At 43.0% G+C, this 24,804-nt stretch overlaps 3 protein-coding genes across 5 annotated transcripts in view; 1 reads left to right on the forward strand and 2 right to left on the reverse strand.

The window, feature by feature from the left end:
- The window catches only part of atp11a (ATPase phospholipid transporting 11A), a 33,469-nt gene extending 30,594 nt beyond the window's left edge, over window positions 1-2,875 (reverse strand). Inside the window, exon 1 of the mRNA XM_058050929.2 lies at window positions 2,714-2,875. Coding sequence (XP_057906912.2) covers window positions 2,714-2,728 — 15 coding nt within the window. The 5' untranslated portion in view covers window positions 2,729-2,875. The remainder of the gene's footprint in view (window positions 1-2,713) is intronic.
- Window positions 609-12,354, forward strand: tubgcp3 (tubulin gamma complex component 3). Its single transcript, XM_058050938.2, has 23 exons — window positions 609-841; window positions 2,751-2,858; window positions 3,273-3,340; window positions 3,894-3,971; window positions 4,052-4,260; window positions 4,488-4,663; window positions 4,857-4,969; window positions 5,274-5,399; window positions 5,505-5,573; window positions 5,644-5,776; window positions 5,842-6,008; window positions 6,158-6,268; window positions 8,208-8,316; window positions 9,392-9,581; window positions 9,648-9,783; window positions 9,874-9,942; window positions 10,009-10,144; window positions 10,216-10,304; window positions 10,448-10,579; window positions 10,644-10,784; window positions 10,849-10,965; window positions 11,039-11,133; window positions 11,391-12,354. The coding sequence occupies exons 1-23, from the start codon at window positions 766-768 to the stop codon at window positions 11,455-11,457; spliced, it is 2,715 nt and encodes a 904-aa protein (XP_057906921.2). The 5' UTR covers window positions 609-765; the 3' UTR covers window positions 11,458-12,354.
- A 7,578-nt stretch (window positions 12,355-19,932) lies between these two features.
- The window catches only part of LOC131104463 (fibroblast growth factor 14-like), a 41,174-nt gene continuing 36,302 nt past the window's right edge, over window positions 19,933-24,804 (reverse strand). For all 3 annotated transcript variants that reach the window (XM_058051660.2, XM_058051662.2, XM_058051661.2), the window contains 2 exons: window positions 24,510-24,708; window positions 19,933-24,267 (listed from right to left, as the gene is read on the reverse strand). In XM_058051660.2, the coding sequence (XP_057907643.2) occupies window positions 24,119-24,267; window positions 24,510-24,708 (348 nt within the window). In that variant the 3' untranslated portion in view covers window positions 19,933-24,118. The remainder of the gene's footprint in view (window positions 24,268-24,509; window positions 24,709-24,804) is intronic.

The raw sequence follows: 24,804 nt of genomic DNA on the forward strand, positions 1-24,804 counted from the left end.
CACAAGAAAACACACAGGTAATTGTGGGAATAAACTGAAACTGAAATCAAAATATTAACCTCATGCTAGTATGGACCTGTGATGTCAATACAATCACTGTCAGAAGGGAATAAAAATGCATAAATAAAATGAAAAAATTAAAAAAAAAAATAAAAAGGTACTAACAGGGAAAAATAGATAGATATAACATAATAATACAACGACAATCAAATGTAAATCTCCATGAACAAATAGAACAAGTAGAATACAGTACAAGTGTTGGAGGGACAGGAACAAAATGTGCGGAATTCAATGTTTCGAGGGGGAAATGTTTTCCCTCGTCTGTCCAGCTTGCATTTCCTGGAGACGCTTTTCGGCGGGTTGCGTTGAACAGGAATGTTAAGTGTACTTTAATAACTATACTAACGTCCGGTTAATATTTTCAGTATAAAAGCATACCCAAAGTGCAGCTAACGTAACTGTGATGGTTGACGTAGCTAGTTAATGTCCCAAATGTTCATTTTGCCGTAGGTCATAAATAGTCTATATTATTCACAATTTCAATGGCACATGAACATTAGTTGTCGGAGGAAAATATCTAAATACTCTTGCTTTGAAGACAACGTTTCGCCGGCTGAAGTAGTTTTTCCGTTTTGACGTTACATTGACCCTAACTTGTCAAAATGGCGTTGCTGGAAGTAACTGTTTCTCCTTTATAAACTGTGATGTTCATTTAGATATGTTTATTTAGATATTACACCGCACGAAACTCTAGTCACGGATAGTATGGCGACTCTGGATCAGAAATCACCCAATGTGCTTCTCCAGAGCCTCTGCTGCAGAATCACAGGGAAAAGCGAAGGTACATTAGCATAACTCCGGATGCGAACCTTCACATTCGCATGCATCACATTCACGCAGCATCTCTTGTTTTCTCACTCAATCTAAACGCTTTGTTAGAATCTTTAGCAATATTCTTCCAATTCGGCTTATAGTCTTTATGTTAGATTGTGCCGAGTCTGACAACATTTAATGTGAAATGTTGTGTGTAGCCGGTATGCATCATGACAGGATGTGCAGAGAAGCGCTGCAGTATTACTAAAACAAGCAAAGTGTTGATAAAATGACTTGTCTATGATTCTATCGGTGCACACATAACATCATTAATCTTAACGATCTTGTTGGCGCTCTTAGAGACGAACCAATTGCTTATTGCTGCATGTGTTGTGGGCCGCCACCCACGCAGTCGTTGAATGAAACATTTGATCAGATATAGCTTATAATAACATTTTACTCCGACATGCTTGCCGTTATGTTTTCACTGTATTTCGGGCTAAAAGCGGATGATATGATTATTGTCAATGTCAGTAATTTCAGAGTACAAGTGATGAGTTCCCTTTAGAGTAGCGGTTTTCCAAATATGAGGTGCTACAGTGGTGTGAAAAAGTGTGATTTCTCTTTTTTTGCATATATGTCAACTCTTAAATGTTTCAGATCATCCAAAATATTAGTTAATGACAGCACACCTGAACAAAATGCAAATTTTAAATGAAACTTTGTATTATTAAGGGAGGAAATAAATACAAACCTACGTACATGGCCCTGTGTGGAAAAGTGATTACCCCTGTTAAAACTTTTTTTATTGAGATGCCCCTCTCTCATGTCTGGGCATATCTAAATGGTATCGTTTTAGCCTGTTCACGCAATTTTAAAAAATATCACCAAAATAATACCCTTATTGGAAAAAGTTTGTACAAGCTATCTCCACTTATGGTTAAAGGCAAACTTAAGCATTTTTAGTTCCAAGGGTGAGAGCCTATACCAGTGGTCTCAAACACGCGGCCTGCGGGCCAAATGTGGCCCACAGGACACTAGTTTGAGGCCCCCGCCTTGATATGAAACTTTAATGTTAGTGCGGCCCCGCGCAAGTTTGATATGGATGCTGTATGGTATCATGTACCCAGAAAAAACTTATTACGTTTGATTAATGTTCATGTTAAAGGTTAAATAACTGTTAATAGTTATCCTCCCTATCCGTGTGGAAGTGGTAAGTTTTTGGCTTTTTAAGTTTAAAGGAAATAACTTGGAGGCTACCGTTTAGGTCGCTCGCTCTCTAGTTTGCGAGTTAGCATGTGTCTCAAGACCCTGCAGTTGCGCAATATGTTGTAAATAAAAAGAGTATAAATGTGACTATAGTCGTGTTTTGTCATGTCTACAGGGTTCTAATAATGCTTTAATTTTAATCTGAAAAAATAATTTGTCTACCCACCAACTATATGTGGTTTCTTAAGTTTTTATTATTTGCAGTTTTAGTATTATTATTATATTTATTTATTACTGATTGATTGATTTTCTTTAGTCTTGATTTGTTTATTTATTTTTCATCTTATTTTGTGTAGAAAAATTAAGATATAAAAATTAAGATATTTGAGAACAGCGCTTTTATTGTAGAAAATCGGAACCAAAGCACTGAAAAAGTTTGGATATTTTTCTGTTTTTAATAAATGCGTTTTTTTTTGGGGGGGGGGACTTGATGTGGCCCATTGTCACCCAGACACTAGCTCCAGTGGCCCCCGAGTAAATTGAGTTTGAGACCCCTGGCCTATACGGATACGCCTAAAAAGACTAAAAATATGCTCCTGAAAATGTAGGGAGTGGGATATGCCTGAGCCATGGTCAAACCTCTGCTTTAGAGTAATCCCATTAGAAAGAATTTGCTGCACTGTCCACTTACCATGACCTTAATCATCACTGTTTGTGTGTCTGGCCAGCCGAGGTTGCCCACCAGTTCCAGTTTGCAGTGCGAGTCATTGGCAGTAACTACGCCCCCACTATTGAACGGGATGAATTCCTGGTGACGGAGAAGATCAAGAAAGAATGTAAGTCGAAGTTCAGCTAAAAAACACTCGCCAATAACATCACGTTACTCATCGATGTCCAGTCTCTATCGCTGCTGGGTGCTTTTTTTTTTTACATGTGCTCCCTTAGTGTACTAAAGCTTTTATGCTGCACTCTACTGAAAATGCTGAAACTCTTTATGGCACGATGAGTGTATTCCCAGTAGGACCATCAAAATCGTCTAGGTTGCACCATTAGTTGGAAAACAATCAATCAAAGTGCTCGTGCTGACAGTAAAAATAGCACTCCATTTCCAGTAGGAAAATGTTTATGTAGCACAGATTGGCAGACTTCACTGTCATGTTGGTCCACGTTTGCTCACTAAATCTTGTTAATAAAGACTACAAACCGTATTAGTTTCCCACTATGCTCTTGAACCTTCTTACTCTTTGCAGTGCTAAAGCAGCGGCGGGAGGCAGATGCTGCTCTCTTCTCAGAACTGCATAGAAAACTCCAGACGCAGGTTGGTACTGTAAATCTGTGCTGAACAAAAATATACACAGCATGATTAATGCACTGGTGTCTTTGTTTGGCCATGCCAAAATGTGCAGTCTTACTGTATTGGGGAAAAAACAGTGAGTATCTGGTGTGACCGCCATTTGCCTGAAATACTGTATATGCCAATCCAAAGCATTCCAAACATGCTCAATGGGTGACATGTCTGCTGACTACGCTAGCCATGCAAGAAGTGGGATGTTTTGGGCTTTCGGGAATTGTGTACCGATCCATACAACATCCGGCTGTGAATTCTCATGCTGCAACATGAGGTGGTGGTGATGGATGAATAACACAACAGTCGGCCTCAGGTTCTCATCACATCCCATTGCTGTAGAGCAGCAGTCATTAATCGATGATTACTGTAATTGATTAGCCGATTAAGCAACAACCATTTTGGTATTGATAATATGCACTATTATTAATTATTATTATTAATATTTAGATTTTTTTTGTCATCCGTGAAAGCACATCTGTGTGTTTTAGACAAAATGAGATATTCACATACATGTGGTCAACAGGGTGTTCTGAAACATCGCTGGTCTGTTCTCTACTTGTTGCTCATCCTCGCTGAAGACCCCCGCAAGCCCTCCAGCAGGGTTCGTTGGCCACATTTATTTTGTTGTAGTTATCCAATATTTTGCTCTGCAATAATAAGCCATACTAACTGCCACCCCAGGTTGGAAACTATGGAGCTGTGTTTGCCCAGGCCCTCCCCAGAGATGCTCATTCCACGCCGTTCTACTGCACCCGGCCCCAGAGTCTGGCCCTGGGTTACGGAGAGAGGTGTGCCGGACTGTCAGCCAGCATGGCCACCAGTGGGATCTCAAGTCTGGGAGTCTACACACTCAACGGACCCACTCCAACGCCGCAGTCGCTGTTGGCAGGGTGCGTACTTTGCGCATAATTCCAAACTTTTATATGAACATATAAAATTCATTTTGTTCTCATGTAGCTCTCAGATAAACAACTGACTTGTATAAATCTAGTTTATGTGACATCAACCACCATTTGGCCTCATTAATAATGCAGCACTATCTTTTCAGTGGTGGGGTCCTGTTCCTACCAAACCTGCAACTCAGACATAAAAGAACTATGATTTGTGTTCCTTGTAGCCAACCGCTTCCATCCGCAGTTGGGGGTGCTTCATCTTTGGGTTCTCGACTGGCCTGGGCTCTTCCCACAAGCTCTTCCCCCTCAGCCGTGGGTCCAGCCACCATTCGGCCACCCATCGGACCATTGCTTTCTACAACCAGAGCACTCCGGCCACGTCAAGATGGCGATGCAGCTGGTGGGTTTACGTACAGCACGACTAACACTAATGTCAGCAGACGCAGTGGCACTATGTTGTGCTTATTGTGCATTAAAAGTGACCCGTTGGCCTTGAGGCGGAGGTCTCCTACTCTTCATCTGAAGCTGAGGCAGTGAGCTACATCTCCAATGTAAATCGTCTGCCTTTGTCACTTTTATGTGCTCATCTGTAGACGAGGTGAGCGAGGCAGCGCTGGTGCGGGACATCCTCTATGTCTTCCAGGGGATCGATGGCAAGTTCGTCAAAATGAGCGCACAAGATAATTGTTACAAAATAGACGGCAAGGTACGTAACGCCCTTTCAAGAGGTCAGACATCGTCCTGGCAAAGTACATAACTGAGGTTGTACTTGCTGATTTATTAAAATAACGAACGTGGCGAGTCAGCTCTCGTGGCGAGATGATTTGATGTCCAGACAATCTGTGTTGATTGTAAAGCTTCAACAGATCAATATGGCGCTCTTTGGCTTTGAGCCACATTGACCTGGCCTCTCTGTGCCGTGTCAATTTCTCCTCTGCACATATAGTGTCTATACATGTGTCGGATATGACCCGGCCTTGCCTCATTATCGTGTGTGTCACGCTCGCCAGGTGTTGGTGAACAAATCCCTGCGGGACACCAGCAGCAGACTGGCTGAACTTGGCTGGCTCCACAATAAAGTGCGGAAGTACACCGACGCCAGGAGTTTGGATCGGGCCTTTGGGCTAGTTGGACAGGTGTGTGTGTGTGTGTGTGTGTGTTTTATCTGCAGTATACCTGATCCATCTTGAATGAGTCCAGCCACTAATGCAGTTTTTCATCTTCTTCCTCCTCCGGTGCAGAGCTTCTGTGCATCACTCCACCAGGAGCTGAAGGAGTATTACAGGCTCCTCTCCGTCCTGCACTCTCAGGTATGAAGTCTTGTTTTGTTTTGTATTTGTTCCTCCTGGTTATTGGTGCTAACATGCACGTACGTTGTAGCTGCAGGTAGAGGATGACCAAGGTGTCAACATGTGCACAGAGAGCACGCTAACTCTCAGAAGACTCTTAGTCTGGATGTATGACCCCAAAGTGCGGCTCAAAATGCTGGCCGCCCTTGTCGACTTCTGCCAAGGTACACCGAAGCTGCATGGCTTGCGCTGAGTGTAGACATACGTGTTGTCATTGTGTTGTTGCCAGGCCGGAAGGGCGGCGAGTTGGCCTCAGCTGTTCATGCCTACGGGAAAACAGGAGACCCACAAATGAGGGCGCTGGTGCAACACATCCTCAGCTTGGTGTCGCACCCCATCCTTAACTTCTTGTATCGGTGGATCTATGATGGAGAACTTGAGGACACTTATCATGAGGTACACACACACCTGTTTGGTGGGGTGTCTTATGGTTTTTACAGCATGGCCATAATCCTCCTTTGTAACGTTCTTTTATGTTTAGAAATATATTTAAGTATTTACCTGGTGTGTTCATTACCTGAACTTATATTTATATACGTGTGTAGTTCTTTGTAGCATCAGATCCAAACGTGAAGACGGATCGCCTGTGGCACGACAAGTACTCTCTCAGGAAGTCAATGATCCCGTCGTTCATCACCATGGACCAGGCTCGCAAGGTAGGCACTGTACAGATCATCATAATTAGGGCTTCAAACAGTTGTCATGATTCATCACATGGCCACTGTAGATTCATACCTATTCATTAGGAACTCATTCACCCAAAACAGAGTTCTATGTCTTTTTGCACAAGAGACAAAAAGAGGTGATGATGCAGCTCTCCGCCAACGCCAAGGAATCATGTAGATCAGTTACCTTGATACCAAAGTTTAATGTTCAAATGACAGCTTAAAGCTGTGTGCACACCGGACACAATTAACATGATTTTGCCCCGCCCATACTGTTACCCTACCCTGTTGCCCCGCCCTGTTTTGCTTTGGATTAGCAATGAAGCTAAAGGCTTATGACGCTGGGTACAAATAAATGCAGGAAATGATTTGGAATAAAAGGGAAAATACACGTCCAGATAAAGCATCTCATCAAACATGTTGTTAAAGTTACGACGCTGCTCCCAGATGGAACTGAGTACGATGCTAACTTGCTAATTGGGTAAAATTATTAAGTTTCATTAATGTTCATGTTAAAGGTTAAATAACTGTTAATACTGTACATTTGAATCTGAAAAAAATAATTTCTTTACCAACTGTGTGTTTTCTTACGTTTTTCTTATTTGCTGTTTTATTATTATTTTACTTATTTATTACTGATTGATTGATTTATTGTCTTTATTCTTAATTTGTTTATTTTTTTAATCTTATTTTTTGTATACAAAAATAAAAATTAAGATATTTGAGAACAGTGGAATGTTTTATCAGATATTTTGGTGTGGAAAACCGGAACCAAAGTACTGAAAACGTGTAGGGTATAGCAGAAGCAAAAGCATTGAAGATTTTTTTTTTTTTGCCAGTTTTTAATAAATGCATTTTGGGGGTTTTTTGCAAACCTGATGTGGCCCGGCTTCACCCAGAACGTAGCTCCAGTGGCCCCCAGGTAAATTGAGTTTGAGACCCCTGATGTAGATGGAAAAATCAGACAAGCCAGGAAGGAGGAAGTGAAATGCGCAGGTTACGCATTGTAGGGAAATATTAATGCATGCATCCGCATACAAACATAGTTCATAATTCCAAATTTAAAAATAGTAACGAGTTCAAGGTCTTATATTTGTAAATAAATAATTATTTTCATGTAAAACAATCTGTGTATGTTGGTATAGTTGTTAGATAGTTCAGCTGTCACAAAAGCAAAGAATATTTACAAAATATTCACAAAATGCTGCTCCCTTTTTTAGTCAGGAACTGGTATTTTCCTGAAACTTAGCTATGTTCTACTAATGATTACTGAAAGAGCGGGTGGTTTAACTTTTTTTCCCCTTTTTTCCTTTCCTTGTGTAGGTTCCATGTTTATTTGGCCATAGAACACAATATTCCGTGTGCCTTGAAAGATAAAAAAAAAATCAACTTTATTTGTATAGCACTTTTCCTGCAAAGACATACAACACAAAGTGCTTTACATAATTAAAACAATTGCCACAATTAAAAAGAAAAAAACAAAGAAAGAAAAGAAAGCCCCTCCTTCCCACCCTCCATACTAGACACACACACACACACACATACACAATCACACACAGTAGCGAGACATGGCATGGGACTGAGGATTAAGGAAACGCCACCTTAGTCCAAATCACCCCAAGGGCTTGTCTGGGATTGAATGAGTTAAAGAACCGTGTTCTGTGCTTCATTATTCCACCTGGCAATTGTGTCAGTCAATTTTGTCGTCAGTTGACTTACTGAAGCCCCCACCAATGTATGCTTATCATTCATGTTGCGCAACAACGACAAGTGGAACTGTGTGGTTCTGAGTCACTGCGCCGCGTAAGCGTGAATTGCATAATTTCTGCAATCGTTCACAATGACTAATGTGCTAATAATGATACCTTTTTATAGTCAATGGTGAAAACAAGAGTCAGTACCAGTTCAAACGGTGTCCTCCTCCTTTCAGGTTCTGCTGATTGGTAAATCCATCAACTTCCTGCACCAGGTTTGTCATGACAGAACACCACCAGGCAAAATTACACCAGCGTCCAAGTCTGCAGACACACCCAAAGATGGTAAGGGCTGTTTTTAGATATTGATATCACTGTATTGACACCTTCTAGTGGCCAGTTTGTGATCAATGCTTTTCCCGCTCGCTGGCCTTGTCTTCACTTTCAGCACTGAGGGGGAAAGAGGTACACTAACGATCCCATCTGTGGGTTTTCGATTTGGTGGTTTCAAAGGCATTTGTCCCTCGATTTAACTAAAATTTTTATTGTGGTTCCATCTAGCGGTAGTATAAACTGCAGAAAACAGTTTCACACCACTGCAAACTCCAACCACAGCAATACAAATATTGTGAAACCACATTGTATCCCACTGGGGATCTTATGATCTTACCACACAACGCCTGGTCCACATTGTTTACAGTGGGGACAGAGACCTGCTGACCTCAACTAAGGGCACAGTCAGCATCATACAGAACGTCATAGTAATACAGCATGCAGTCCATGTTGGTGGGAGGTTGACTGGCAGAGCGCTTTCGTTTGTACCTTGTACTTCCTGCTGATGGCGCCAGAAACAGGTTGTGACCATGATGGAGTGACTAAAGGGAAAAAAAAATCAGTTGTTATCATTCATTAGTGGTGAGCACTGCATTTATTTTACAATTTAAAATGCCTTTCATACATGTTTTCTGTGTATTTTGGACTTAAGCTCAGACCCAGGCTTTATTAGTGACATTTTTCAGTGTTTCAATTACTCAATTACTTTGCCATCAGCAGGGAATACCAGAGTACTTTCAGCTATGAGTGATAGATTTTTTTTAAAATGTCTCAATACAAGAAATATTGTCTGTGAAAGGTGGAAAAATGTCAAGTTTTTGGAATATATAAACAATGTTATCAATCATTTGCACCAGCATTTTTATATTTTCTTAGTAGTGTGTAAACTCGCATTCATATACAGCATATATACACTGTATATATATATGTACGTATTGGTATTCTATGAATGAACAGAAATTGTGGCGCTGAAATATCAATATTTGGACACAAGGTGGCGCCATTAAATCAAAATGAAGGTGGTTTACCCCATGTGGTGGAGAATAACACAAGCGTGTAATGAAAACAACTGTCTTCTCTCTCGTAGCAGCGGAACTACTATCAGACCTGGAGGGAGCCTTTCAAGAGAAGATTGACGCCGCCTACTTTGACACCAGTAAATACCTGCTGGACGTCCTGAACAGGAACTACCTTCTGCTGGAGCATCTGCAGGCAATGCGGCGGTACCTGCTGCTGGGACAAGGAGATTTCATCAGGCACCTCATGGACCTGCTGAAGTACGTGGCACCATGTCTTGTACAGTAATGGAATGAAACAGCTTACAAATGATGTCATTATTTTAGACCAGAGCTAGCAAGACCTGCCACTACTTTGTACCAACACAACCTGACAGGAATCCTAGAGACGGCCGTGCGAGCCACCAACGCCCAGTATGACAACGTGGAGGTCCTCAAGCGATTGGATGTACGGCTGCTTGAGGTGCGTGCTTATGTCGTGTGTTGATTTTGGTAGCAATGCGCGGGAACACAGCTTTGTGTTTATGCATAAATGAGGTTTGGCTGCTTGCAGGTGTCCCCTGGCGATACTGGCTGGGATGTATTCAGCCTGGATTACCACGTGGATGGCCCCATTGCTACGGTAACACACATACACACACAGCTGTACACGTTGAGTCTTGCTCTGAGGCTCGTGTGTGTATAACAGGTGTTCACGAGGGAATGTATGGGCCACTACCTGCGAGTGTTTAACTTTCTGTGGAGGGCCAAGAGGATGGAGTACACCCTGACTGACATCTGGAAAGGGCAGATGTGTAATGCCAAGCTGCTCAAAACCATGCCTGGTTCGTAGGAGTAAAACATAAAAAAGGTAACTCACCTTCCTGTGCGAGGCTCATCTTTGGTTGCCTTGCAGAGCTGTCAGGCGTGCTACATCAGTGTCACATCCTGGCGTCCGAGATGGTGCACTTCATCCACCAAATGCAGTACTACATCACCTTCGAGGTCAGGCCATTAGCAAGGATATTATACATAATTACATGTCCTTTAAAAGGTCTAAATCAGAATTAGCACATGTGCACACTGTGGGGGTGTGTGTTTTAAAAAGACAAAGGTGTCCCATCTAAATCTGCTTTTATGTCCGGAAGGTGCTGGAATGTTCCTGGGATGAGCTGTGGAACAAAGTACAGCAAGCACAGGATCTGGACCACATCATCGCTGCACATGAAGTCTTCCTGGACACCATCATCTCCAGATGCCTGCTGGATAATAACAGCAGGGTAATGCAACACATAATCCGTGGGAACCTACGTCAGAAAAATGAAACCTACTTCTCTTTTGTAGTCTCTTTTGAACCAGCTGAGAGCCATCTTTGACCAAATCATCGAGTTCCAGAATGCTCAGGACTCCCTTTACCGCTCCGCACTGGAGGAACTTGCTCTCCAGCTTCAGTTTGAGGAGAAGAAGAAGCAGAACGAGGAGGAGGTAAGCAGTTCGGGGGAAGAGCTGAACTGTGGACGACACTGCTGGACACGCTTGTTTCTTCCAGGGTCAGTGGGGCGTGACGGCCGAGCAGGAAGCGGAGGAGAAGAGGAGGATTCGGGAGTTTCAGGAGACGATACCAAAGATGTGCTCGCAGCTCCGCATCCTCACACACTTTTACCAGGTACCGTGTCCTGCAAGCAGCCACCACCTACTTCCTCTTCCTCTTGAGATGTTACCCCGTTTTATCTTCACAGAGTATTGTCCAGCAGTTCTTGGTGCTCCTCACAACCAGCTCGGACGAGAGCCTTCGTTTCCTCAGCTTCAGATTAGACTTCAACGAACACTACCGGTATGACTGAGCCATAACATATTGGCACAAAAATGACAATTTTGGTCACACTCAAATGTTTCAGATCATTAAACAAATGTAAATATTAGTCAATAACAACTGAACACAAAACTATAAAATAGCCTAATGGGCCCACCCGCTCATTACATGACTGCCTCTATCAGAGATCGGTGATGAAACCCAATATTGGTCATCTGTAGACGCCACGCGTCCTTTTTCTATGCTGTCGACATGCTTACCGACTGTGTCGTCCTCAGGGCCAGAGAGCCGAGGTTGCGAGCGTCCCTGGGAGCCACACGGGGGCGACGGATGTCCAATATCTGACCTCAAGCTGTTGGAATATAAGAATGACAAGCAAGGATGACCAGCACTTCACTCCAAGAAGATGTCCTGCCTTGGTGGAGCACTGTTGCACTGCACTGAACAATCTGGCAACAGCGGGAGTGATGACATCCTATTGGAAGGTCTGGGAAACTATCAAACAAACACCTAAATACAGCCTTACTGATGGGAAAACCCTCCCTCTGCATGCTTGCCAAGTGGACCCCCAACACACGTGTGTGTGTGTGTGTATATATACATACATATATATGTGTTTGTATATAGGAACATCTTTACACCATCTTCTTAGAGCAAGATGAGTCCGCTCACGAGTGCAATTTTGTATTTGTAACGGTCATGAAAGCAATTGTATTTAATCCATTTTATGAACGCAATTCCTGTCTACGTAATGAAATTTTGTCTTGTGCAGGTCAGAGCGTATTTCTCAGCGAATCAGTCGACTCAATCATACACCAAATGCTTGTCTGTGCTGTGGAATGTTCAAAAGAATATTGGCAAGCTCACGCTGAGTCTTAAGTAAAACCCAACATGTGTATGCAAGTTTGTTTTCTTTAATGAAATGTTAATTCCAAAATGACTAAAAAAAGAAGAACGAGAGAGTAGTTAGTGGCAATATTTAGTGATGTTGACAAATCCCGAACTTTACATCAGATTACAAAAAATATAAATTGCAATTAAGATGGTCCATTGCACATATTTTTTTTAATCAGAATCTTTTTTTTCATTGTCATTAATAATTGGTGCTGCACGTGTAAATAAGTGATGTGATGCTGAAACTGGCTGTGCTTTCTCTGTCCTGTACATTGCACATCCCATCATGTGTAAACTTCACCGAGCTCACATCTCACACTGCGTTCAATAAAGTCTGATTTTTAAGGGTGTCATTTGTTCAAACTCACTGCCACCTTCAGTGGTTCATTGGTTTCCAGGCCCATGAGTGATAATGCAATGAAACAGAACCTCTATAGTCACCTTTACTTTCATATTACACAATATACTAGACATAAGACAAAATGGCTGCAGCAGATGTACCAACTGTGGTGTTTGCCTTTATACCCGTTGGGTTGGTTGGTTGTTTGGTTTCCCGTTTTTCCAAGTGAAATGTCATATGTGGGACTATTTATTTTCTTTAAAATGGGCCTTGTGTTCTCAACATAAGGCCACTTTTTGTTACCAAAATGGGCCTAAAACCTAAAATGAAAGTAGAGAAAATGTCTTCATGTGTAGCAAAGCCGGACCCTTGTAACTCAGACTACATGCAAAACGCATGACGACACGATGACAAAACCACGTGTGGTTTGGATCTACATCAGGGGTCTCAAACTCAATTTACTTGGGGGCCACTGGAGCTAGGGTCTGGGTGAGACTGGGCCGCATCAGGTTTTCCCCAAAAAAAAAAATTTATTCAAAACAAAAAAAATTTAAAAACTTCGCTTTGGTTCCAATTTTCTACAAGAAAAGCTCTGATAAAACATTCCACTGTTCTCAAATATCTTACTTTTTATTTTTCTACACAAAATAAGATGAAAAATAAATAAACAAATCAAGAATAAAGAAAATCAATCAATCAGTAATAAACAAATAAATATAATAATAATAAAACGGCAAATAATAAAAACTTAAGAAACCACATATAGTTAGTGGTTAGACTAATTATTTTTTCAGATTAAAATGAACAAAGCATTATTAGAGCCCTGTAGACATGACAAAACACGACTATAGTCACATTTATACTCTTTTTATTTACAACATATTGCGCAACTGCAGGGTCTTGAGACACATGCTAACTCGCAAACTAGAGAGCTAGCGACCTAAGCGGCAGCCTTCAAGTTATTTCCTTTAAACTTAAATAGCCAAAAACTTACCACTTCCACATGGATAGGGAGGATAACTATTAACAGTTATTTAACCTTTAACATGAACATTAATCAAACGTAATCATTTTTTCTGGGTACATGATACCATACAGCATCCATATCAAACTTGCGCGGGCCGCACTAACATTAAACTTTCATATCAAGGCGGGGGCCTCAAACTAGTGTCCTGCGGGCCACATTTGGCCCGCGTGTTTGAGACCCCTGATCTACATCATGAAAGACTCGTGTGCACGTGTGACCTGAGTTGAAAGGCTATTTGGGTATTGTGCAATATAATCTTGACAAACCTGACAGACCCCTCATGCAGGGATGGCTTCAGACGCCCAGTAACATATGAAGGCCCAACGCTGCGTTATTAGAATTGACCAGCAGGGGGAGAAGTGGATCTATATTTGTCTGCATGTGTAGTACAGTACAGTACTACATCCCCCTGGAGCCTTTTACCCTTCCTCGGCTTATGAGTGACTATACATGGTTCACGGTTCACCTTAAAACGCGTCTGTGTATTGATGGCATCAAAACTGCTATTTCAAAAAGCCTGCAAAGCATGCTGGGTCGTCCAGCTGCGATAGCAAGATGAACTATGAAGAATAAAACATTGCGTATCAAGAGTGTGTTAACTCCTTGTTTACTTTTCTGATGACGGTCTCAACACAGACGGCAAAATGTTGGGAAAAGGAGTACCACAAGCTACCCAGCATGCCTTGCGGCGGGAGTTGTTGTTCGGAACAATTTTTTTTGTGCAAGCAACATTCAAGTGTGGCTTCACTTTCCATGTTAAAGGTTTTAAAAAGGAATTTGGAAATGTTACCCTGCACCCACACATCCTCCTCCATGTGTGGAACAGCAGTGCCTAAGAGAAAAGCTCCAGCTGTGTCTGATAGGCCACATCGCCTGGCATGGGGGGCGTGGCGGTGGTTGGGAGCAACCTGTTGAAAAATAAGCCACATGTCATAAAATGATCCATTTAGAGAGTATTATTGATATTTCTTTGCAAAATAGGACCCACTCCTTTTTCATTGGCTGCCTGTTGAATTAGTATTTTCAGCAGGCCTGATTTTCTCCCCGTGACCTTTGGCCAACATTTTAAGGTGCTACCGGAAATATCTGTGTGCTGTCAAGTCAACAACTGACAGCTGACATTTAATGGCATTTCCTGTAGCGGGCATACGTCTGAGCATCTTATCAAAAGGATGTATTCCTTTTCCTCCACGAGCTGACCCGAAGACACACCACATATTTTGCTTATCTGCATTTTGGATGTTTTTGCCTGCTCTTTTTTTGTTTATTGCCGTAGGTCAGATTCGGCTTTAAGAGGAATCTTGGGCCCAGATGCCAGCTGTTAATTGGACATTTGCATTTGCGGGCTTTTAATGAGGCTAATTAGCTGAGAGAGTGAACAAGGTGTGAAGACGACAGGAAAGTGAAGTGAATTCAAGAGGCGGATTAGTGCTGGTTGCATCAGCAGCGGTACGTCTAACCCGCCATTGGACTCAACGAAGACGAGGAATGGAACACATGTCCAACATTCCTCTTGGCGTGCAGCTCGACAGCCTGACGATTCAGCAGCCGGAAGACTATTGATATTCTTCACATTAGGAACCCACTGAAGGCACTCCAATGGAAGTGAGGACATACTAAATCAAGGTTGTCCAAGGTGCGACCCGGGGGCCATTTGGGGCCCATGGCTGTGTTTTTATTGGCCCGTGGTCTGTTTTCAAAAATAGAATTTAACAAAAAAAAACTAACAACAGCAAAAATGAAAGAATCAGTAGTAAGTACTTATAATAATAAAAGGTTTCATTCGTTCATTCGTTGTCATTGACTAATATTTAAATTAGTTAAATTAGTCTCGAGTGGTTAGCGCGCAGACCTCACAGCTAGGAGACCAGGGTTCAATTCCACCCTCGGCCATTTCTGTGTGGAGTTTGCATGTTCTCCCCGTGCATGCGTGGGTTTTCTCCGGGTACTCCGGTTTCCTCCCACATTCCAAAAACATGCTAGGTTAATTGGCCACTCCAAATTGTCCATAGGTATGAATGTGAGTGTGAATGGTTGTTTGTCTGTATGTGCCCTGTGATTGGCTGGCGACCAGTCCAGGGTGTACCCCGCCTCTCGCCCGAAGACAGCTGGGATAGGCTCCAGCACCCCCGCAACCCTCGTGAGGATAAGCGGTAGAAAATGAATGAATTAATGAAATTAGTCTCATGGGAAGAGTCTTCGGGCGAGAGGCGGGGTACACCCTGGACTGGTCACCAGCCAATCACAGGGCACATATAGACAAACAACCATTCACACTCACATTCATACCTATGGACAATTTGGAGTGGCCAATTAACCTAGCATGTTTTTGGAATGTGGGAGGAAACCGGAGTACCCGGAGAAAACCCACGCATGCACGGGGAGAACATGCAAACTCCACACAGAGATGGTCAAGGGTGGTATTGAACTTGGGTCTCCTAGCTGTGAGCTCTGCGTGCTAACTACTCGTCCGCCTTGTAGTACCTACAAAGTGTATCATTTCATATTTTTATACTTTGCACTTTACTTTGTCCCGATACAGATGTTTGTGCAACACAGAAATTTGCATATTTACAAATTCTATCCTTGCTACTAAAAAGAGGACACTTTAATAGTTGATTATTATTATTATTATTAGATTTGTTTGGGATAAAATGTTTAAAATAAGTTTGGCATTAGTCTTATGAACCTTGAAATGCATCTAGTGGCGTGTTCCTTAATTACACAATATGACCTAGTTTACCTTGAAGAACTGCTTCTAAATTTGGTATCTGTAATGAACTGCTGGACAATATCAACACATCAAATATCGGTAAGTAAGCCAATATAGATGATGTGAGCATGAAAAATGTTAAAGGAACGATTGAGTGAGCGGGCTTAAGTGAAAGCCCGCCCCTTCACACACAACCTCTAACCTACAGGTTCACGTTGCTGACACTTCATTTCCTTTTTCCGTTCCTGGCGGAGTGAGCACAAACATTCCTCTCTCCATGTTAGAAGGGGGTAAACATAAACATATTGATTTCAAATGCCTTTAGCCTCTTGCATGTCACACGCTCATGTACACATCAATCAAATGTTCCGCCCTACTTCCAGTTACCAAGGTCACCGAGCTAAGAAAGTCTTGCTTTTTTTTTTGTCTTGGAACTGCACCCCGCATTGATCTCTCCGTCTGGCTGATTCACTTCTCCAACGGCTTCTGTCCTTTTTCCTCCTTCCCTGCCTGCAACAGGCACAGACATTTTTTTTTAAGTAAAAGTGAGAAAGAAAGCGATATCCAACGCATTCTTTCATACCAAGCTGTGACTTCAAGGATGCTTTTCAAACAGGGCTGGAGGAACCCGCTCGATATTGTATTTTTATGAAAAAAATGCTGGGCTATTCGGTGCTGGTTGTCATCTTTTTATGCGGCGTTTCACGTGGATTCAAACAACACATGGCCAGCTGGGATCCATATCGTCGCTTCCTTACAATCCGCCAAACTGGAACGAAATCTACAAACTTCTTGATTTCTGATTTTTGGGGGTTTGTCACACTTAAATGTTTCAGATCATCAAAGAAATAGAAATATTAGTCAATGACAACACAACCAACCACAGGATGCAGTTTTTAAATAAAACTTTTGACTATTAAGGGAAAAAATCCCAAGTTCCACCTCAACCTGATAACTGGTTGGGCCACCCTTAGCAGCAACAACTGCAATCAAGCCATTTTTTGTGACATAGTTTTGAGAAGCCAAACTCTTTAGTTAGGTGACCACACCAACTAACCGTAAATACGTTCCCTCTGATGGCGATGTCATACAACCTGTATTAACGAGCCAAGTCACCGTCTCAAATGCTTATAGAACGTATAAGTAAAATGATCACATACTACAGTATTAATTGGCCCTGTACCCTAGGAACCGCCCATGAATGATACGGGAAAAGGCCCAAATGATACTGTGTCAAAGCCCAGGGCAGTGATACTGATAAAATATAGAGTTTAACCATGTCCAGTATCAGCCCCCGTAGCTGTCCACTCAGAGCACGCTGCTCTGGTATCGTGCCCGTGAAACAACCAATCAGAGAACAGCGCACGAGTGCTTGGTGCCTAGTGCTTCTCCAGTCACCAAAAAACCCAAACTTGATTATTTATTCATTCATTCATTTTCTACCGATTTTTTAATGGAACTTTAATTGTCAGACATTGATAAGACAAGACTGTTGATAAAATATTATTGTTGTTATTGTTTACACTGTTTAGATATAATACTTGTAATAAACTGAACATTTTCTGGAAACAAAATGGTCTTTTGATTAACGTGATAATAAGCTCATGATTAAATAGTATGTGATAATAAGATCATCACATGGTTTGATCATGGTTTGGTCTCGGGCTGATACTGACACTTGGGGGCATGATACCTGGCCTGATACCAGACAAACCATGTGATAACCTATAAGTATATCCGTGCAGGCATGGGAACCATTCAGGGTACCAGTTCCACTATGAACATCATCAGTAAACCTGAGCGGCAATAACCCAGTTGGCCTTTCCCGTCCTCCTTACCACCCAGCCATCCTTTAACGCCGCTTTTGTATTTTAAAGGCCAACCTGACTTGTTGAAGTTTGTACTTGCAGTTTTAACATGGAATTATGATTAGTCCAAGCTGGAGAGACATGTGCGTATGTGCACGCCCTCAGCAAACCACTTGCCTGCTGCTTTTATGGTTGCCATGGAACCCAACAAGCATCTCTAGTGCCGGGCAGAATCAGTATTCAGACTGTGTTTGCTTGGCTGAACCTGTGTGTGTGTGTGTGTGTGTGTGTGTGTGTGCACCAAATGTCACTTATCACCTGAGAGATAAATGATTGCTTTCTCACCTCTCGTCTCATTCTCTTTGCTTCATCAGACTTCCTGTTGCTCTGACGGGGAGGAGAGAGAGAGGGAGGTGATGAATGGAAAGGTGGGGGCGGGGGTTGATGAAGAAGGGGGACAATGGAACGAGGCAACGGACAGGAAATGGGGGAACGGAGGCCATCACAGGAAGAGCATTGAGTGTTGACAGCTTTCACCTCTGACAGGTTGACGACGCAGGCATGATTCCTTTTTCCGATGTGTGATTGGTCCATTTGAGAGGAGCAGAAATAAACATTTCCGTGTGTCTAAAATTGAAGAGTGAACATTTCCAGCAACATAAAGCGCGAGAGGAGCGTAATTAGAGAAGAATGTCACAGTTGATGTTAACCTTTCAGAGATTGACAGCAGGCTGCTTGCCACGGGGCTGACGATGCTTTAAATAATCTCGTTGCTGTGCCGAAACCTCATTTAACGTTGAAGCATGAGTGGAAGGATCGGGCGCCCCCCTGGGGGAACAAACGTCCTCCTGCTACATTGGTTCAAGTGACCACCACAGCGGGATATCTGCGTGGTTCCAACAGCCGACAGGGACTTCAGCAGCATGATGGCGGAAAGGCATGCATAAGTGTGTGTGTGTGTGTGTGTGTGTGTACGGACAAACACAAGCTATTGTCTTTGATGATAATGAAGCAGACATGAGGCCGCTTCTCAAGTGAGCTCTCAACACTACCTGAAACTGCAAGTCTGTGTGTGTGTGTGTGTGTGTGTGTGTGTGGCAGATGAGTGCTGGCTTTTATGAACTAAACCACAAAGGCGGGAATATTTTAGAATATGAGTGGCAACAAAATGTCATTTTGCTTAGCAGTCGTGCTCTTAAAACAAGAGATTATTCATGTTTGTGTTTGCTGTGTGCAAATAAGATGACATCATTGACAGCGGAGCTTATTCCAAGTCATTTGATTTCATCCTACTGACTGACAGGCAGACACTGAAATTCTGGAATTTTTTCTTGGTTTAGGCCACTCAAAGAAAATGTTAGTCAGTATTGGGAGATGTATGCAAAATAAGGCAAAGGGGGTAGTTTATCAGAAGGTACAGCATGTTTACAAGCAAGCAGTTCTAACTGAAAACCTGTCTGCACATTCCAATACATTTTAATATGTCTAGGGTTTTGACATAAAATGATTTGTTTTTATTTGCTGAATTCTCTCTCTTGGAATTGGGCAAAATGAGTGTAGATGAATGTCATGAACGGTAGCAGTGTCTTGGAAAATATTCATTCATTCATTTTCTACCGCTTTTCCTCACGAGGGTCGCGGAAGGTGCTGGAGCCTATTCCAGCTGTCTTCGGGCGAGAGGCGGGGTACACCCTGGACTGGTCGCCAGCCAATCACAGGGCACATATAGACAAACAACCATTCACACTCACATTCGTACCTATGGACAATTTGGAGTCGCCAATTAATTAATTAATTGTTTTTGGAATGTGGGAGGAAACCGGAGTACCCGGAGAAAACCCACGCATGCATGGGGAGGTCTTATAATATAATATATAAAATATGAGACAGATAATTATAAGCAGCTGGTGGCAAACCTATAAACCTAAAAAGCCACCGACTGCAATATGTGACTGAAAATAGGGTGGCTTCTGAAGGGGGCAAAGTTATAGATTAATTTCCAAGTGCACTGCAAGGAATAAATTCATCATCAAGCCATTCTTCCTTTCTATAAATCTTTAATATTGTTCTGTTCTGTGTGTATACAATAGGTGAGACACAAACTGTACAGTGCAGACATATCTTGTTTGCATAATATGGATGTAAGAGGAACTGAACATTTACTGAAAGACAGTAGACAGCACGAGCCACCTTTTGCTAGCCAACTCACTACAACGGCACAGCTTGCTTTTACTTAGTGGTGTTTTTAATCTCGACATGACCAAAAACCATCTTTTTTTAAATGCTGTAAAGCATCTTAACTGGTGTAAATCGGTAGCAGAAATAAGCTAAATGCAGCTTTGTTTTTATTACATACTATTTCCGACATGACCACATGCATTAGCCCCCCTTGCACCCCATAAATGACATTGGTCCATAACACGTGCAACAAGTGGAAACGGCCCTAGCAGCGAGAGGAGGTGCGACGCAACAGAGTGGACCAAAGAATCACTGATAAGTCATCTTGTCTATGAGTGTGTGTGCGTAATAAGGCCTTCTTCTGTGAGACGAACAGAGTGAACCTGAATGAGACAAGCTACATCAAGAGCGCAGCTCTAAACGTCACGTGTCCGTGTGTGTGTGTACTGTGCACCCGCACTAATACTGCACGTCAACTCTACAATGCACGTGCCTGGCAGTGACACACGAGTGGGAAATTAAAAGTCACCCAGGTTTGTCGTGATTGCTCCCTTCTAATTAAAGCCGGCGCTCTTTCTGTATGCGAAGCTCCTAATTGTAGCCTTGGTGCCGGGCTAACCACCAGCGGGGAGGAACCTCTCAGGAGATACTCGCGGTAATTGCGTCCCGCGTCAGAGGTGTGATTATCAACCTGGAAAACGCTGTTACATCTGGACCTTTTTCACTCGACCGTCATTATTCTTGAACATGTGCCACAGACGTTCTCCATGCTGCTAACTAACCTGACAAGGTGGGCTTCTCTGAATAGGACATGTGTTCCTCTGTGGCCGCCCCCTTGCCCAATTGGAGACGCACTATGGGGGCCACAAGGAATTATTTGGGCAGCTGTGGTCACCACATTTTTAGGACCCATTGTACCTACAAATTGTTTCCCATGTATCAATACAAATACACAGGGGAACATTTGTTTAATCAATTATTTTTCAGTGCAAAATAACACATAGCAATCTTCATTCTCCGCCTTAGAAGGCAGCAGCTGTACCATTACACCACATGCTGCCATTTCATTCCACTGTGTGCTGTCAAGTATCCATTTTTTTCTCTCCTGCCTCACATTTGCACCGCTGCTTGATATAGACTAAGTGCTGCCAGGCACAAAACTCCCCATGTGGTATTCGTCAACTATTTATTATAGCATTTACGTATACGCACTATAAAACAATTAAGGACAGCTCATCTGAACCTGAATTTATAAAAAAAACAAAAACTTTGCCTATGATGACACTTCAAGTACTATTCCTGAATGTGGTCCAAATAAAACGGTGACCTGCGTTCCGTGCCCCCCCCAAAAATCTCTGCGACGGTGTACAGACGATGATGAATCAATGACGACGTACCTGATTGTCAGGGCTAGTTCTCTTATCATTTCCTAGCAACAATGATACAACAAGTGTCACGATACAAGTTAACGATCCATACTTTGTTGACGCCAGACAAGTACGACACCACTTCTTTCTCATCAGCGCATGGCACAAGAGTCCTGGGTAGGGGTGAGATCCAAGAGCGTCTCAACATGCGGGTGTACAGTGGAGCCTCTAAAGTTAAACACTATTTAGAAAGTCAAATCATTGAGTAGGTGAGTCCTTTCATGATTGTAATGCACAGATCTGAACTTCCACATAGGTAAAAAAAAAAAAAAAAAAGAAGTCAAGCACAGTTAAAAAATGTGACTTTGAAAGCAAAGAAATTGGTCTGATGATGCCGGAGTCCTTCATTTCTGGTGTATGTTTTTCTCAAAAGCGTTTCAAAAAAAGCAATATACAGAAGTAGTGATCAAATTGAGAGGCCTGAAATAGTCAAATTGTGACTAGAAGGACCTCAGAGTGTTGGCCTTGAGAGGTTCCACTGTAAAAACCAAACAGCCAGCGATGAGAGAATCTATAAGACAACGTCCTGATGAGACAACAGCAGAAATACACTAGACAGCTTTTGTCCTAAGAACACGACGCTCGCTGTGATTTCGTCATTGCAGTCGCGGAACGGATGAATTGTTCAAGGTGACAGTACCAGAGCAGACGGAACAATGTACAGTGGATCCCTGCACAGCTTTCACGGCCTTGCAAGTTCACAAATTCTTGGACAAAGATTTTTTTTCTCTGAAATGGTCCATTTCTTGCAAATGTCATATACCAGAAGTCATTATCTACGTATGACTTATAGGTACGAGGGTAGGGAATTCTATGCATTAGGTGGGGTTGGATCTGCCACTATGCTCATAAAATTTGGTCTGTTAGTGTCTCTTGCTTGAGTATTCATGCTCGAACGATTCTGGGCCCAACGACTCATGCGGCGGTTTGTACAGATACATTATTACCATTCATTGGTGGTCCCAGAACGGAGCCCCCAGCAAAAAGCGGGGATCTACTGTACTCTGTTCCTGCCACTGAGGAGTGAAGCCTTGAGCTGTGATCCTGAAGTGCAAGCGGCTTCGCTTTTTTCCACCCCAACTGTAGCTGAGGGGATACAGCTCGTCTGATTAGTCACACAGCCTTGTTTCTGTCTTGGTGGTCATTCATCTTGTTCCAGTCCAGAGGGAGGGACACTACTGAAATCACATCTGCTGAGCCTCTCACGTCATCCTGAGTCATGGATGGCAGGTCTCTTTCGCTAGCACTAACAGGACCAGTAGGATCACAGTATTCGGATCTCCTCAGCGAGTGTAACTACCAGTGTAGTTCACTGCCATTTGAACCAAAAGCCAGGGTCTTGAATTTGAATTCAAGTCCTGAACAGATTGGAGCCAAGTTGACGGTCACAGTGAGGAATCTATTTGGTTTGCTTTCACCAAGGAGGGTATTCTGTTTACTTTCCGTGCAGTTCCCCGCCACGCTCGAGCTCATCATGCAATATTTTGATTGAGGCTAAAATATCTGTGCTATATGCAGTTTTCATCAAAACGCCTGCTATCAGAATGTTCAAAATGGTTTTCACTACAACACCTTCATGTCACACGTCATAAACTCTGTACACAGTACATCAAATCAAGCGACTTCAACGTGATTTACCCTGTTCACTCGTACCCTCACTCCCACCTTTAAATTCAAGTTCTTGGGAAGGCAGAAGGTTATGATACACAGTCAGAAATAGGAGCTCATTTCTGTCCTGAAAAAGTTCCATGCACTGACGCGCCATCTTCCTTCCCCCCTACATTCTATGCGTCCTCTGCTACTCCATGTAAACAACACTGCTACCTTGTTACCTGAAGCCTTGCCTTCATTTGCTCGGCGCTACACACACCCGTCTTCGGTTCTACCCATGTGCCGATTTGACCAACTCCTTCCTGGAATTCTTGAGTGGGGCTCCGTGAAGAGGAGGTCATCGTATTGTTTGAGGGGACTGACAGGGAGGTAGCAACAGAAGTCTGTTCCTTATCTGTACAACCAAGCAGCTTGGTCTTCAACCAGTACTTTGAATGGATACCATCAAAAATGATGGACAGTGCCTGTCAAATAAGGACCAAACGTGTCAGATCATAACTTGGAACAGAACAATGTGTGTTGTGTTCTCAGAACTCTGTCATGTTTGTCGTAATGATTCAAATCAAAGCTATGGTGCTTGTGTGTGTCTGAAGCCAGCAGCCAGTAAGCACATTTGGCAACAGGACACTTGACGATCAAAAGAGGGAAAAAAAAGCAGGCCTCTTCGTAACAGATTGTCACAGGAAAACACCGGCGGATACGACACTTTTGTATAAATCTTTTTGTTTGTTGTCGTTATAAGAAGTCTGTCTTCTCCAAGGGAAGGTCCAACTTCTGCCCACTTCCAGCTGGCTGTCGCCATCTTCTTCTCTGGCCCCCTGCCATCTACAACACCAGTTCTGTCCAATAAGATGAGCAGCGAGGGGCCTGGTGTGGCTCCCCGTTGCCGACGAGTCCAAACTTTCAGTTTGTTTTGTCGCATTCGTTGCAGAGTCGCTGGCTTTTCCGGGACTCTGCTTGGCTGGGTGAAGTGGGAAAGAGGCTGTAGGGGGGGGGGGGTGGGCGGGGCTATGTCTCCTCCTTGTCAGGTTTGCTGACAGGCTTGCCGCCATTCATGACCACCGGCTCGCTGGTTGTGCTTTTGGAAGGCGGGCCCCCGGCGAGTTTAGGCACCGCCTCCCCTACATCGTGCAATGAAGGCTCTCGGTACATCGCAACTAGAGGGGGGTGGATGGGAAAGTGTCGGGAGTCATTTCATACATGACGCGAGGGGAGGTGGCACGGCAAGGGGGTGAAGAGTTCAGAGAAGAAGAGGAGGGAATGTAAAGAGAAGGTAGAACGTATGAATGACATAGATGAAGGAAGGATAAAGGAAAGAGAAAAGGGAAAATTCATTAAAGACTCTTCCAGACATTAAAATTAAAACCAATCTGGAATGAAACACTGAGGCAAGAATTACCTTCGATCGGTTTAGGCAGGAAATGTGCAGCTGGCTTGGTCTTCTTGACTCTGTTTCCCTTCATGGCCTGGCCTTCCTTGTTGAGGCCCAGAAACCAGGCCCGTCCCGACTCCTTCTGCCTGTAGAGCATGGAGCTGTAGATGACGTAGTAATTCTCGAACACAGACTCCTTAAATTTGCACTCCGGGGTGAACAGTTCCTAATGAGATAGGGATAAAAAGCCGTCAGTCTGACATGGAACAATTGACGTGAAAGAATAAGTCACACAGTTCCTCAAAGGAATGGAAAACAAGCT

The sequence above is a fragment of the Doryrhamphus excisus genome, linkage group LG15 (assembly GCF_037039965.1).
Source record: "Doryrhamphus excisus strain RoL-2023G ecotype Guam linkage group LG15, RoL_Dexc_Guam_v1.1, whole genome shotgun sequence".
In the NCBI taxonomy this organism is placed as follows: domain Eukaryota; kingdom Metazoa; phylum Chordata; class Actinopteri; order Syngnathiformes; family Syngnathidae; genus Doryrhamphus; species Doryrhamphus excisus.

What these genes read in the sequence shown, in the direction of transcription:
- tubgcp3 (XM_058050938.2), top strand. Translation starts at nt 766, where the DNA reads ATGGCGACTCTGGATCAGAAATCACCCAATGTGCTTCTCCAGAGCCTC. An exon ending in CCTTTGGGCTAGTTGGACAG is followed by an intron (nt 5,400 to 5,504) that starts GTGTGTGTGTGT and finishes CCTCCGGTGCAG; the next exon opens with AGCTTCTGTGCATCACTCCA. An exon ending in CCATGGACCAGGCTCGCAAG is followed by an intron (nt 6,269 to 8,207) that starts GTAGGCACTGTA and finishes TCCTCCTTTCAG; the next exon opens with GTTCTGCTGATTGGTAAATC.